The sequence below is a fragment of the Glycine soja genome, chromosome 9, assembly GCF_004193775.1.
Source record: "Glycine soja cultivar W05 chromosome 9, ASM419377v2, whole genome shotgun sequence".
NCBI classification, from domain to species: domain Eukaryota; kingdom Viridiplantae; phylum Streptophyta; class Magnoliopsida; order Fabales; family Fabaceae; genus Glycine; species Glycine soja.
Window position 1 is genome coordinate 36300151 of NC_041010.1, and position 16719 is coordinate 36316869.

A 16719-nucleotide genomic window follows, 5' to 3' on the forward strand; every position below is an offset into this window, starting at 1 on the left:
TGTTAAAAGTTAAAGCACGCCCTACCCCTCAAACAATGTTAAAGACTTTCTCTAACTTTGATGATAGACGATTCATCCCTGATACTTAAATCAGTTATCAATTCAGTTTAAGACACTGGATCAATGAGTCATTGGCAAAATCAATTAATTACTAATTAAATTACATGATTTTTTAAAAAAAAATCATAACCTGTGAATTTCATTTATGGCATTCAGACAATTCGTACCGCAGTTAAACGATTGTGGAGTTGAACTTCAATTAAGGCCAAATAACAGCCCCCGCTATGTATTAACATGACAATTTAGTATCTCATGTATACTGTTACGAGTCTGAATAAGCTGAGTTTGCCTTGATTTAATATAAATAATGGAAAATATTGACAGAGCTTTTTCTTTATACAACTGTACTTAAAATGGTCTCTTCAATTATCTTCTCCACTTGTCAATTTCTTTTGATGTTGCCTTGATAAGCTTTTTAGTATTAATGACAAGGTCGTCCACAAGTGCAGTAATATCATCCCTGAAAATAATATGAAATATCCAAATGACGTTAAAAATGAGATGAAATTGGAAAACTAGCCAGTAGCCACAGACAAATTTCAGATGTATAAAAATCTTTCATACAAATAAGATCTTTGCAGTTACGGAATATCTGAAGAATAGTGAATAGAGCCCATTATAACCACACACTGACCGTGTTATCTTTCATAAAAGTGGTGTGGACTGAGGCGTACCATCATGTATATCAACCAAGATATTTTTTTTGAAGCATAATGTCAAATCAATGAACTCATGTGAAGCAATGAACCTGAAGAATTCATAATCCTTGAGCAGCAAGGTTGCAAGCTTTTCATATTACCAAAATTCTTTGTGAAAAGTGGCAGCTAAACCTTATTGCTTAATTTAAAAATTCCCTAAAACTCACTTTCAGGTTCTGGTGTTTTCTGTCAGAACAGTTAACAGGCTAGGATATGCTAAGTTGTTAACTGTTTGCAGTATTCTAATTACGTAATCTATCACAAAAGTTTCATGTCATGTTTTATTTTCCAATCAGATCAAATCACCAAGTCCATAAAATTTCTCAATGCCACATCTAAACCACGATCTTCACGATATAAAATTAGTAGTCTCAAATTTAATAAATCTGTCAATCTAATCACAACCATTGGGCAGCTAACTGATCAAACAAAATTATACAAACAAAGGTTTAAAGAAATGACAATTGTGTTAAGAGGGCAAAGTCTTGTCACAATCATTTTTTCTATGTGATATTATGTGTTTCTTTTTTACATTTCTCTATTCAAATATACATATAAAATCTTTTTAAAATATATCAAATATAAGAATTTCATCTCTTTTAGCGATAAAAAAAAGTGTTATCAAAGAAAATAGAAAGTGTTTTGACCAAATTTCGGCAAACTAATAAAATGAAATAACATAAAAGGGTGGAGACAAATGAGCATATCTAAACTAAAAAGAGCATTAAACTTAAAAATACAGATAGTTAGACAATTTACTTACTCAGAAATGATGCTTCTAGAACCACGGAAAGGATTTCCAACATTAGAGTATCTCTTGTTGTCATCTTGTGCAATTCCTTTCCCCACACCATAGCCAAACCCTAAACCAACACCACATCCAGCACCAAATCCAAAACCAACTTGGAATCCAGGAATTCCAGGGCCAACACCCACTCCTGGAGTCAAACAAATATTTTGCGTGAGATTCTATGAAGCATAAAACGATGCAGGAAGTATGTTCACACTTGAAGATTAAAACATGAACCAGATCATTAAGCAGGATAAACTACATCTCCCTGCTACTATTGAGCAAGGGACGATCCCAATTATTGTTAGCAGCATTGGAAAAGGCATCCAGAAGCTTACAACCATGCAGAAGAGAAACAGAAGAGAAATCTACAACAAGGTCAAGACAAGAAGATCAAAAGTAGCACACTACATCTCACTATTATACCATTTTAGATTTTAGGAATATTTTCAGTTTTTCACCAATTCCACAAAGGAATAAACAACCATTTGTCAAAAGTTAACAAAGATTTGTCAGAAGGCATAAAGCAGAGTAAGGACTTCAACAAAGTCTTTTCTTAAACAAAATAATTTAGAGATTCCTTGTCATGGCTGTAAATGTATGGTTTATACCATAAAGATCAAACCAACTATCGAGCACCAAAATTTACCAAAATCCTGCACAACTCTCTCAGAGTGTGTTTGGATAAGGTAATTTAACTAGGTAATGTATTTTTTTATAGGGAATTAAATTCTTTTTTATTAAAAGTAACTGTTTGGATATTTTAATAAAAGAAATTCAAAATTTTAAAATTTTAAAAGGGATTTTAGTTAGTTGAAATAATAGAATTTCAAATTCAATTTTCAAGAGAGTGAATTTGAAAATTTCTGGACAGAGGCACTCCTCACTCATGAACTTTTCTCTCTCTATGGTTTCTCTCTTCTCTCTTGAACTTCCAAATCCCTGAGCCGAGAGTTCTTACCGGCTCACCGTCGTCCAATACGCCACGCACCGCCCCTCCATCATCTCCTTCTTCTTCCCCGACTCCAAATCCTTCGGCGAAACCTCCCTTGCCACGGAACCATCCAGCACCTCCCCTTTCTTCTTCACATTTTCCGAAACACTCTGCACGGAGAAACAATTGCAGTTCTCCAAAACCGCGTCTAGTTCCTTCAGTAATTCCTCCTGCCCCTTCGACGCGATCGTTAAGCCGTAGCTAAGCATATCTTCTCTCTTGGTCGGGATCGGAACCCTTGGAAATGCGGAAGGAGAAGAAGTAGTGCGAATCGTCGACTTTCACGGTGATGGCGTCCTTCGCGAGCGGCCATTGGATCTCGTCGACGACGTGCGCGTACATGGCGACAACATTGTCGCCCTGCCGGAGGCAGATCACGGAGAAGTCGCCGCACGCCAGCTCAACGCTGTAGTCCTTGTCGATGAGGTTGAGGATCGCGCCGGGGATCCGGAGGAGGGCCTCCTCGTCGTTTTCTCAACGTCGTTTTGCAGAAGAAATTTAATTTTTTATCCAAGCACAGAATTTAAAAAATGAAGGAATTTAAATTGAAGCATTTGAAATTCTCAGAATTTTAAATTCTTTAGAATTTTAAATTGTCTCATCCAAACACACTCTCAGGATGGTGACTTTTAACAGAGTAATTCATTTTAACCATGTAATTGAAATACTTCAAGTTGAAATTACATGTTTGGATAAATAATTCAAAGAGAAATTAAATTTATGTTATTTTAACAAGGAATTTTAATCAATAGAAAACAAATAAATTGAAATTATCGCAAAAATGAGAGAATTTCAATTTCTGCAACTCGGTCCTCCCTCTCTCCTCTCTACGCTCAGTCTCGCTTGTCACTCTCGACCTACACCTCACTCGCTGTAGCTCATTCCTCTCCACCCACACACTCTCCCTTACGACTTAGAGACCCTCGTTCTCACTCTCTCACAATCAAGACAACCTTCGCTCAAATCGCACACTCTCGGTGGCTATAACCTCGTTCAGATCACACACTCTCATGGGGGCTACGACCTTCATTCTCTCTTGATTCAGATTGCACACTCTTCATACAAGGTTGGTTTCTCATCTCCATTATCTAGGGTTTCTTTTTTATTTCGTTAACTTGTGATTTATGCTTTGTTCTCATTGTCGTGTTATCTGGATCTGAATTTTAAATAAATTTTCTTCCACTATTGGAGATGTGGGAGAGGGCTTGGGTTCTATTTCTGTGTGAAATTTTTATTTCTGTTTGGGGTTGAGCTTGGTGGTGAGCACCATGTGTTTGTGAATATGCATGAAAGAGGAAGAGAAAAATAATTGACAGATTATGCTTAATGATGATATTGAATGAGTTTTATGAAAAAATTGTTCATCAATGTGAAGATAAGAAGACTTGATAGACTTGGTACTATTGAGTTTATGATATCAATGTAGTTCTGGTGGCTAATAGGTTTTCATGCTGTCTTTTGACAGTTTCCAGTGCAAGCTTTAGCTTGTATAAGCGTAGAAACAACTTCAGTGCATGAAAAATGGTTATTATAATTTTGAAATCATGGGAAAGAAATTGAGAAAGAGGGGTTGTAAATAGATGGAGTTAGACAGCATTATTACAGAGTTTGAGTAGGTAAGGACTCGGAGAATGTGAAGTTTTCTGTGCAGTGAAATTCTTTTCTGCACCCTGCAAGTCATCTCTGTATACCAGTCTTTTTTTATAACTTTATATTCCTCTCTAGTGAATGTAAATGTTATATTGTGCTTTGTGAGTACTAAACTCTGGATTTCTTGAATCTTGATTCTACCAAGGAGAATTTTGATTTTGGATATACTGACAAGTAACAACCACTATTCCAATGTAGATAGCTAGATATAAAACCAATATTAAGCCCCCACTATTCCAATATAGAAAGTTTAAACATTTGGTTTGGGCTAGTTTTTAACATATCAAAGCCTTTATGACAAAATTATATTAAAATCCTTCCCATCCTTATTCTTCAACTGTTTCTGAAATTAATGCCTCCTGCTATGGAGTTCCTTTACTCCATTTCACATACTTGAAGAGGAGAAACCTAAACAAGTAGCATATTGATATCCAGGGTCGGTGATTCTATAATATTTTGCTTAAGTTAAGGATAATTATGATGAGGTTAGATTCTATAGAAATTTTGAAGAAGAAAATATTGACTTTAGATGATCATGAGAACATTCAGCACAGGAATGAAGGTAACTTTCCATTGTCTTTATTATGTCTTGCCATGCTCTATGGTTCAGTGTGTTGGAATAGACATAGTAATAAAGGTGCATCCTTTGGATTAGTTGTGTGATGAAACAAGAGATAGATACACTCATTTGACTAAGCAATTGATGTTAGGTTCAGTCAAAGATAAAATGGAAATCATCCAAAGAATAATTTGAATTTATACTTCCTATAGATGTGTCATTATTCAGGAAATGCTTGTGGCTATGGTTGACTTGTGTAAGTAGTTATACAATCTTAATTTTAGGCAAGGATCAGTTTCTTTGGATTGACTCTGTAATCTGACAATGCTAATGTCATTTTATTCATGAGAATGTGAGACTCACTGTTGCTCTGCCTGTGTTATGTAGTTCATAAATGTAAATAGACCAAAGCATGAAACTGCAGGGAAATTTTGGCTTATTGTGCACAATTCAATGATATTTTCTATAGTGCTCACTCATGCACATCCCATTGCTGTTCCAGAACGGATTCTTGCCTTCATCCTGCAATTAGGTTCATGTGAACATTTTGAAAACCTTGGTGTTTTTATTGGATATATGATAGGTCAGTAAGTCATGCTAGTAATTAGTTATGTTAGTCAAAGAAATACAGTTATGTTAAAAAGAAGGGGAAATAGCCTGCAACTTATTAGGCACATTATGGGTGGGTTTATGTTAGTAGATCGGTAACTGTCTATAAATAAGAAGAGGAGTTAAGAAGAGTCAGTCATTATGGGTGACATTGAATTCGGATTATTGAGGGAATTTTTGTAGAGTTAAACACAATAAATAAAGAAGTTATGTTTTTTTTTTCTCTGTCTGATCCAGTTTCGATCAATATATTTCTCTTTGAATTGCAAGTACATGCAGTAAAAGTGAATAAACTATAAACAGTCTAGTTTTTATTGGAGCCTGTAGCTTGAATTACAATTACATTTCAACTGATAAAACAGTGTAGCACTTAACATTCTGTTTTCTTCTGCAGAAAAGATGTGAAGGCATTCCTATGCTAAAGCAAAGGCAATCAGAAATTTTGGAAGTTGGATTTATTTTGTGACTAGATTTTGCTTCAGTCCAAGTTTTTCTGTGTAATTGCATTCCTGGCCAATGACTTTTGCAGAAAACAAGTTTTATTTGTAGGCTTTTAAATAGCATTCCAAGGTGAAACTGTACATGCATACCTCAGATTTTATTGTCAAAAAAACCTTGTGAATTTTGATTTGTATATTTTTTATGCTGTGGTGGTTCTAAGATCACATTTAATATATGTCATTTTATCAACTAAATAGTTCTGCCCTGTAAGCTTATAGAGCTTTGTAGTGGGCTGTAAATGGAATAATGATTTAAATAGTTGAATTAATATATTTTTAATTGAAAGTGATTAAAATAGTACATATTTATTGGAATACCACACTCGAAAAATAGTACATAGACTTTATTAATGAAAAAACAATTATTTTATTCAAAAAATTGTTTTATTCAAAGATAAATTTTAAAAAAGAATGCATTTGACTATTTTATCAAAATACGAAATTTTGAAAATGAAGAAATTTAATTTCTTTATCCAAACACAATTTTGAAAATGAAAGAATTTAAATTGAAGCATTTGAAATTCTTTAGAATTTTAAATTGTCTCATCCAAACACACTCTTAGGGAAATTTAACTATTTAACAGATATGACTATCAAAAGAGGATTTTTTAATGTTATAAACTGTAGTTTATCAATGACTTGTAATGCATTAAAGGTTGACATTCAGTCCACTTTTGGTCCAGGAGGGGAGGAAAAGCCCAACATACAGTAAAACAATCATAATGTCCAACTGAGCAATTGGGGGAGAACCCCCTTTTCATTCATTTATAGGTAAGAATAATTTATAAGTCCCAGTCCCACCAATGATTTCCAAAAGTGGTCATCCCCATTCAAGAACTTAATGCCAGGATCTCCAAAATCAAAACGTCAATTCCTTGTTAGCACTTCCCTTGTCTCCCAATTCATCACTTAGACTTCTCTCTCCAGAGAGTCCTTCATCATCATCATTAATTTGTCAACAGCCAGATATAAAAATAAACACTACAGGTTTTTGAGATTTCAATCTTTTAACTGCAAACTTGAATTCCAATGACAGATAAAGGTCTATAAAGGTCGAAAATGTTTTCTCTTTACATTTTTTTTCCTCACAGGTATTCTCCTTTGGAGGCAATCCTATTCAAGGCATTGTTGGATACTAAATGTGGATACTTCGCAAAGTTTTAAACCTGAGTTTTCCACATTGTAAGTAACTCAACCTCCCCATTAGTATTTCTGTTTTCATCTTTATTTACAAAATTGTCACCTTATTTTTTTTAGTACTAACCACATATATCCTCCTTGGAAGGAAAATAATTCTACTCAAGCCAACTAAGATCATTAAGGGCGACAAAGTCCCCCCCCCCGCAAGTATTCAACACAGCAACATACTCAGGCCTCAATCTCGAGACTTTGTTTTTACATTATTTTTCGTTTTCAAAAAATTGCAACTAAAATTGGAAATAGAAAACGATTTCTCAATCCAAAGTCCAAACAGTCCTTTTCTTCTGAGTCCCCCCTCTCTGAAGAAGGGAGTGATAAAGCTAACTTTTTGCACACAAACTTTCACATACTAGAAGAAACTACAGGTCTATGACACATAATGATTCATCTAAAAAGAGTTATCTCCCAAATTGTTTTTTCCAATCGAAATAGGACCATCACATAAAAAGTTAACAACTATGCGAAATTGAAGCAAGTGAAGGGTACAGAGCATAGGGTTGAAGAATTAACCTCCGAGAAGGCCAAGGCCGAAACCGAGGCCGCAGCCGGCACCGATGCCGAAGGCGGGGCCCACCTTGCCAAAGTGGTCGGACTTCACCACTGGGAGCTTCCACAGCAAACCCTTGTCGTCGTCGCCGTTCATCTTTCTCTGTTTTCAATTTATTTCTGTCACTGTCTCTGGGATGGAAAAGAGAAAAGAGGAAGAGAAAGGTGAAATGAAATTAATAGAATACTGTACTGTGCCAACCAATTACGAATACTTCTTCGACTATGTGAACTAATCTAAAAAAAGAGAATTTTTGTTTGAACTTAAAAATTACTTATATATGTTTATAATATACATAATTGGGTGTGTCTAATTTGTTTTAAAAGATATAATTGTTTTTGGAAGTTAAAATAAAATATTATAGTGATTTATAATAATTGAGGATAAAAGCATTAAAAAAATACTAAATGAGATTATTTTCATTATAATAATTATTGATGATATATATTCTTTTTGATAGGTAATTGACAATATGAATCATGAATTTCAAAGTGTTCAAAAAAAATTTCCAAATTTCTCACATAAAAAAGCGAAATTAAGAAGGCTAAATTATTAAAAAATTATTAAAAGAGAGAAATATTAAAAGAGATTAATAATCATTACATGGCATTCTGAAAAATAAATCGTGTTTTAAATTCTTAGTAAAAGTCAATCTACTTATTTTACGAGAAATTTAATGGGATGTACTGAATTGAAATTTTAAAAGACATTGCATAAAAATTATATTAAATATGATTTTTAAAGTAATTATATAAAAGTTGGAAAAAAAGTAATTGTTATAAAATTAATCAAATTTATGATTTATGTTTTTTTTTTACTGAATTATCATTTATGTCAATTTCTAATTAATTCATAATGTGACCTAAAAAATTTTTAATTCATAATGTAAAAACATTTTATATTATTAAAGTGCAGCAACAATTTTTTACTTAACTGTGTTGTCCAGATGTGTCCTATAGTCACGATAAGCATAAAGAAACACACCAGAACTTATCAATTGATTCCTCATCAGTTTTACAAAGCTAACTTGAGTGTCCTTTAACTCTGTGATGGTTAACTCTAGTGCAGTAATGGAATTGATAGTGTGACATATTTAATAGTATTGCACCTTTGGCTCCATTTCTGATTACCATCTAATTTTCCACAATGAATTTTCTCTGTGTAGGCAAAAAGATAAGTCGTTGGTATTTGCTTGTTAGTAAGTTTTCTATTGCATTATTAGCTGTGGTTTATAGGGGTATTGCTAATGTTAATAACGGTGGCTGCAGGCAAGTTCTGATACGAAATAAGTATCAAACATGTTGTCTTGGGATATTCAACTGAATGAAGGACCATTATCTGCTAAACAATGTCAAATACTATGTTCAAAATCCCTTGGTGAAGGGTATATATTCGATACAAAAAATATACTGTTGAGATGAGGTTCAACAAATGAGACCCAATGTATACCTGGAATTAATTCATTACCTTTAGCATTATCATGGATGGCATTTTAAATTTGAGATCACTCATCAAGATTGGTGAATATGCCTGTGAACAATGTAAATATTTTTGTTTTAATTATATAAATTCTTTCTGTCTGCTTTATGTGTTGCTCACTCTAAGTTGCTTGCTTGCACTGATGCACTCAAATGTTAGTATCACTTATTAGAATGTGGCTATTTCATTTTTAATTGAATTTAGGGTCATCTGTTTTAATGTTGGGTAGAATAGATATTCGTAGAATTTATTTTGAATTATTGAATGTAGTTAGGATGTTTGTCTAATATAATTTCAACCATAAACTTACATTGGCATGTATTTTCCATTGGAAAGTGCATGACTTGATGTTCCAATGCCAGAACAAACAGTGGCTTAAACTTTCAAGATAAATGCTTCTACTCTTAACTAAATTTTCTTCAAGTGCATGTTTGTTCTTTCTTTTATGAGTTGTTTCTCTATGTATGACTCACATTCTGATGCAAAACAGATGGGGTTGTCCTCCAAGCAAATTCCCATGGACATATGAATCTAAAGAGACCAGCTATCTCTTGGAAGGAAAAGTGAAGGTTACCCCAAGTGGGGCAACTGAGTCTGTAGAAATTGCTGCTGGTGATTTTGTTGAGTTTCCAAAAGGAATGAGTTGCACTTGGGATGTCAGTTGCTATTGACAAGCACTATAACTTTGAATAAATCCTTCAAGGGATATTCCTAATTCCTAATGAATGAAATAGGACTTTCATGAACAAATAAATGGCTGTAATGTTGAATGAAATAAGAACTTTGAAGTAGATTTCAGTTTTTGTTGGTAAAGGTGTTATTCTCGTTTACCTTTTCTTATTATCTCTCGATACTTTGTTCCATTTTTCTCATTTGCCCATAAAAATAGCTGAGACCGTGAAATGATTGTTGCTCTTTAGCATTCAATAAATTTAGCATTCAATAAATTGTTAACATACATTTGTAAGGATTGAATTTAATCAACCTAATTTGATTCTAATCGACAATCATCAATCTTAACCACATGTTTTCTATCCATGTAGAGAGATATTACTGCATAAAGATGAATAAAAGTCCATTGTGTTTCCATACTCAAAATCATGATGAGAATTAAATGCGGAAGCGTACCTGGATTAGCCATAATGAAATAATGAAAGGTTGATGAGGATCAAGATATAGAAAACCATTTTTCTTCTCATGGGGATAAAGAGAAAAGAATAGTGAGATTGTAAATTTGTGACTACTCTCTAAGAATGGGGTCCATAGTCTCTTACATCGGTAACTGTCATCCGTTATCTCAAATTTGATAATTATAAATTATCCTCTCATCAAATTATAATATCACTAATGGTATTTACAGAATTGGCCTATATCCTTACAATCATTATGAATGTGTTAGACTTTATGAGCTCAAAATTTGTCATTACGTGCCTTGAGCATATTTCCAAAATCTTGTCCATTGATTACATCCGCATGTAGAACCAAAACAATTTTCATTGTATCAATTACAACTAAACTCATCAATGATCACTAATGCTGACAGAATCAAATGACATAGACTCATCATGAAATATGTAGCATGAAAATCACATGAAGGTGGCCTGTACAGGTCTATTTTCAACTGGTCTTACTTTACCTCAATGAGATCATTTAATAACCTTAATGTACAAAGTGTAATAACTGAATAATAAAACACACACACACACACACACACACACACACATATATATATATATAAACAAATATATTCAAAAGTCAATGTATGCATACATAAAATCTAACATAGAACATAAAATACATAAAAGTGATTAACTCCCACTAAACCAAAGATTCCTCGAACTCTAAAACACCCATGTGAGCAACATGCTCATGAAAGACCCTGGGTGAAAGTCCCTTAGTAAGAGGATCTACTATCATGGAGTTTGTCCCTAAGTATTCTATGAAAATTTGTCCACTTTGTACCCTTTCCTTAATAACTAGGAACTTGATGTCAATATGTTTCGACTTGGTCGAACTCTTATTGTTGTTAGAATACAATACAACTTATTTATTGTCACAATATAAATTAAGTGATATTTCAATTCCTTCCACAATTTGCAGCCCTGTGACAAAATTTCCCAGCCATATTTCATGATTTAATGCCTCATAGCATACCACAAATTTTGTCGTCATAGTGGATGAAGTAGTAAGGGTTTGCTTGGAATTGCGCCAAGAAACTACACCACTAGCTAATATGAAAATGTAACCTGAAGTCGATCTCAAACTATCTAGGCATCCTGCAAAATCCGAGTCAAAATACCTAGTGATCTCCAATTGATCTGATCTCTTGTATGTGAGCATATAATACTTTGTTCTCTTCAAATACCTCATAACTCTTTTGTTGCTTTCCAATGATCCATTCCTAGATTGCTTAAATATCTGCCTAATACCCCAACTATGTATGCTATATCCGGATGCGTACATGGGCATACATCAAACTCCCTACAGCTTATGCATAGGAAATCTTTTGCATTTCTTGAATTTCCAAATTTCCTTTTGGGCACTGTTTGAGACTGAACTTGTCTCCCTTAGCAACTGGAGTATCCCCGGATTTACACTCTTGCATGCCAAACCTTTTAAGTACCTTTTCAATATAGCCCATTTGTGATAATCCTATAATATCTTGAGATCGATCTCGGTGTATCTGAGTTCCTAATACAAAGGAGGCGTCACCAAGATCTTTCATTTCAAAGTTTCTTGATAGAAATCTCTTGGTTTCGTGCAACATGCCTATATCATTAGTGGCAAGCAGTATGTCATCAACATATAAGACCAGGAAAATGTACTTGCTCCCACTGAATTTGTGATACACACAATCATCAACAAGATTCATCTCGAAACGAAATGAGAGAATTACTTGATGAAATTTGTGGTACCATTGACGAGATGCCTGTTTTAGCCCGTAAATGGATTTTGTCAGTTTGCAAACCATATTCTTTGGGTCTCCTGACACAAAGTTTTCTGGTTGCACCATATAAATTATCTCATCAATGTTGTCATTGAGAAATGTCGTCTTGATATCCATTTGATGAAGCTCCAAATCATATTGTGCAACAAGAGCCATGATTGTCCTAAAAGAGTCTTTTCGATGAAATTGGAGAGAAAGTCTCTTTAAAGTAAATTCATTCATTTTGGGTATAGTCCTTCGCCACAAGACGAGCCTTATACCTCTCCACATTACCTTTGGAATCCCACTTGGTCTTAAATATCCATTTTCAATCAATGGGTTTCACACCTTCTGGTAATGGGACAAGTTCCCAAACCTTGTTGTCTTGCATGAGCTTATACTCCTCATTCATTGCTTCAATCCATTTTTCTGAGTTGGAATCTTGCATGGCTTGATGGAAGTTGACTGAGTCATCTTCCATCATACCATTATTTTCCTCATATTCCTGGAGAAATACCACATAATCATTTGGAATAACAATTCTCCTTTCTCTTGTAAATCTCCGCAAAGGTACTGGCTCATGAAGCATAGGTTCTTGAGGATCTTGAGTTTACTCTTCATGAACGACCAAATTATCTTGAGTGGGAGATTCAATAGCAATATCTTGTAGAGATTCCAAATTTGATTTATCAAAAGCAATTGTACAAATCTATTCTGGAATTGTTACTGATTCTTCTTCTAAGACAAGGTCTCTAACCTTATTCTTCCCCCCAAACTCAATATCCTTAAAGAATGTAGTAGTTCCCGTCTCAAAAATTGTCTTTAATTTGGGATCATAAAATTTATAGCCTCTGGATCTTTCAAAATAACCAATAAAGTAGTTGCTCACTGTTTGAGAGTCCAATTTCCTTTCATTTGGCTTATAAGGCCTTGTCTCAGCTAGACATCCCCATACATGAAAATGTTTTAGACTAGGCTTTTGTCCAACCCAAAACTCATAAGGTGTTTTGGCAACTGCCTTGGTTGGCACTCTATTTAGAATGTAAGCTGTAGACTTTAGTGCTTCTCCCCAAAGTGACTCTAGTAAGTTAGAATGACAAATCTTGCTTCTTACCATATCCTTAAGAGTTTTGTTTCATCTTTTAGCCACACCATTCATGTTAGGTGACCCTGACATGGTGTACTGTGGGACAATTCCACATTCCTTTAGGTACCTGGCAAAAGGCCCCGGACGTTGTTCACCTGAACCGTCATATCTGCCATAATATTCACCACCACGGTCAGATATGACACTCTTGATTCTTTTGTTGAGTTAATTTTCAACTTCAACTTCAAATGTTTTAAACACATCCAGAGTTTGTGACTTTTCATGTATAAGAAACAAGTATGCATATCTGGAGTAGTCGTCTATGAATGATATAAAATATTGCTGACCATCCCATGAAGGTGTATGAAATGGCTCAAAAAAGTCCGTATGTATCAATTCCAAGACGTCTGTAGCTCTATATACACCTAATTTCTTGCTTTTGGTCAGTTTACCTTTAATGCATTCAATACAAACATCAAAGCTTGTGAAATCAATGGAATCTAAGATTCCGTTTGACCCAAGTCGTTCAATTCTGTTCTTAGAAATGTGACCTAAACGCTTATGCCATAATGCTCATGAGTTTGTATTATCAATTCTACGCTTAGTACCACGTAATTGCGCATTAAAGGATTCAACATAGGAAACTACAGTATTAAGTAAATATAGATTATCATAAGCCAAGAGTGAACCAGTTCCAACAATACCTGAATTGAAAGACAACCTAAACACATTGTTTCCAAATGAACACAAATAACCCAATTTGTCTGAATAAGAAACTGAAACCAAATTCCGTCTAAATGACAGCACAACAAAAGTGTCTTTCAAATCCAAATAAAAATTAGTACATAATAATAATCTAAAGTTCCCTATAGCTTCCACTTCCACCGATTTACCATCTCCAACATATATCCATCTTTCAAAATCAATTGGCTTCTGGTAGCTTAGGCAACCCTTTATTGAAACAATGATGTTAGTAGTGGCACCAAAATCTAACCATCAAGTGTTTATAGGTACTGAAGCTAAATTGACCTCAGAACAAACCAAAGTAAGAAACATACCTTTCTTTGCACGCCAAGCATGATATTTGGTACATTTCTTCTTTACATGTCCAGCAAAAGAAACAATTGTCACCTTGATTTGTGTTGGACCTTTAGCAGCTTCATTCTTGGGCTCCTCAGTTCTTTTTCTTCTGCCCTTGTCTTTAGAGGTACTCACAACATGAACACTTTCAATCCTTTCTTACTTCAGTCTTTCCTCTTCTTGCACATAGTATGAAATGAACTCATTAAGAGACCATTTCTCCTTCTGACAATTATAAGATATCTTAAATTGATTAAATTGTAAAGGTAGAGAAATTAGCACTAAATGAATAAGCAAGTCTTCTGATAGCTCAAGCTTTAGTGCCCTTAATTTTGAAGCAATATTTGACATTCCCATAATGTATTCCCTGACATTTTCTTTGCCTTTATACTTCATGGAAATTAAGTTCTGAAGAAGAGTACTTGTTTCCGCCTTATCGCTTTTTGCAAAACGTTTTTCAATGTCAGCAAGGAATTCTTTGGCACTAGTTATATCATTTGAAATAGTGTCCCTAAAGACCTAAGGAATGTCACGCTTAATGATCATAAGACTCATGCGCTTTAAGTGATCCCACTTCTCATGAAGTTTCCTCTATTCAGAACTACAAGAATCCCATAGGAGAAGGGGGTTTCTCAATCCTTAATGTAAGGTCTAGATCCATACAACCAAGAACAATTTGCATGTTCTATTTCCAGTCCTTAAAATTTGTACTATTAAGAACTGGAACCGAATTTAGATTAGCAGATATAGAAGCAACAACTGAAAAGATTAAAACAAATAATACAATAAGCTCACACAACAGTCATCAATGCATTTAAATAATGGTATATCCCATCTCAAGATATCTAGTGCACCATTAATATGAAGTCTTTGGACAATGGTATTAATTGCTAGTGATATTCTTGTTGTAATGTTCAAACAATGATAATAAAAACATATCAAATAACAAACTCATCTTTTGATGTGACTTATCATTCACATGCAAAACCTCATACTTATCGCACGTTAACATCACATGTGTGTAAGTAAATTAGTTAAATGATAACTTTCCTTTGGGCCAATCACCATTCATATAAATAATCACACACGTTAACATTATTTCTCGTGAAACACAAGAGAAGTCACTTTGGTGATATATTGATTTAGTTAGCTCATTTAAATGCTAAAAAATTAAAATGATATAAGATAGCTAAATTTTAAACATTGATGCACCAAATTCAAAATTAAACACATTTCTAGAGTAAATTATTTTAACTTTATTTATTTATTTTAAATTTTAGATGTGCATGATTGTTATTTTAATTTACTACAGCGGCCTTTAAAAGTAAGAACGCACAAAGTTATATGTATATATATTAATAATGCACTGTAACCTTTAATGCATTTAGATATTATTGGTAAGATCAAGCAAAAATATGTAAAATATCTAAATTTATTTGAAATCTAGAATATGTCAGTAGCCTGAATGGATGAAATTTCCAAAAGCATACATGAATCAAGTATGGGGGCTCTTATACCAATTGTAGGGATTCAATTTAATCAACCTAATTTGATTATAACCGCCAATCATCAATCCTAACCACATGCTTTCTATCTATCCATGTAGAGAGAAATTATTGTATATAGATGAATAAAATCTCATTGTGTTCTCATACTCAAAATCATGATGAAAACTAATCGCGGAAGCGTACCTGTATTAGCCATAATGAAATGATGAAAGGTTGATGAGGATAAGATTGATTCTATGATCTTCCAAATGTAGAGAGCCTTCTTTCTTCTTTGAATTTTTCTCTTCTGATGGGGATAGAAAAAAAAAACCAAACTGTAAGTCTATGGCTTCTCTCTACAAATGGGGGCCATAACCTAAATTTGATAATTATAATTTGACCCCTCATCAAATTATAATATCACTAATGGTATCTACACAAGTCTTTCATGACATATATACCCTTAGTCATAATTTTATATTGATTAGACCACTCTAGTATTTTGGCTAATAATATAATGATCATAACTCATTCAATTATGTGATATGTACATGTATGACCCAAAATTGCTAACAACTTGATAACTTGGTTTATAGTTCATATCCATAAAACAAGTAATTAGAACCTTAGTGAAGAGTTTCAGCACGAATAATCAAGATTGCTGAAGTTTTGTTGGTCAAAGAAGAGGTCGAGGGATATACCTGCCCATTAATCTTTGAAATAAACTTAATCTCACTTTCCTCATTACTCAATTTAACCACATTTGTATATCATTCAATTCATAAAGACTCTAAAACTGAGTGTACTGAAAGGGATGCCTTTTAAGAGTCTTTCATTGAGCACTTTCGGGGGAACTAAGTATCCATCAGATGCCCAAGAAATAGAGAAGTAGTTACTTGTACCAATTTCTATTCTTGACCAAGAGAAACAATATGACTAAAAATGGAGAACACATTCGAAAATTTCTTCCCATTGATTAGTGACACAATTATGGATTAGTAAATGAAAGGGTGGACAATTATCCTTAGAGCTTTGGCCTTTTAAAACGGTGAA

At 33.8% G+C, this 16719-nt stretch overlaps 1 protein-coding gene across 1 annotated transcript; it reads right to left on the bottom strand.

Moving 5' to 3' along the window:
• Positions 1–248: 248 nt before the first annotated feature.
• Positions 249–7800, bottom strand: LOC114368642 (keratin, type II cuticular Hb4-like). The gene is made up of 3 exons (XM_028325858.1): positions 7571–7800; positions 1522–1696; positions 249–520 (listed from the first exon to the last, which is right to left on the bottom strand). The coding sequence occupies exons 1-3, from the start codon at positions 7701–7703 to the stop codon at positions 427–429; spliced, it is 402 nt and encodes a 133-aa protein (XP_028181659.1). The 5' UTR covers positions 7704–7800; the 3' UTR covers positions 249–426.
• Positions 7801–16719: the final 8919 nt, after the last annotated feature.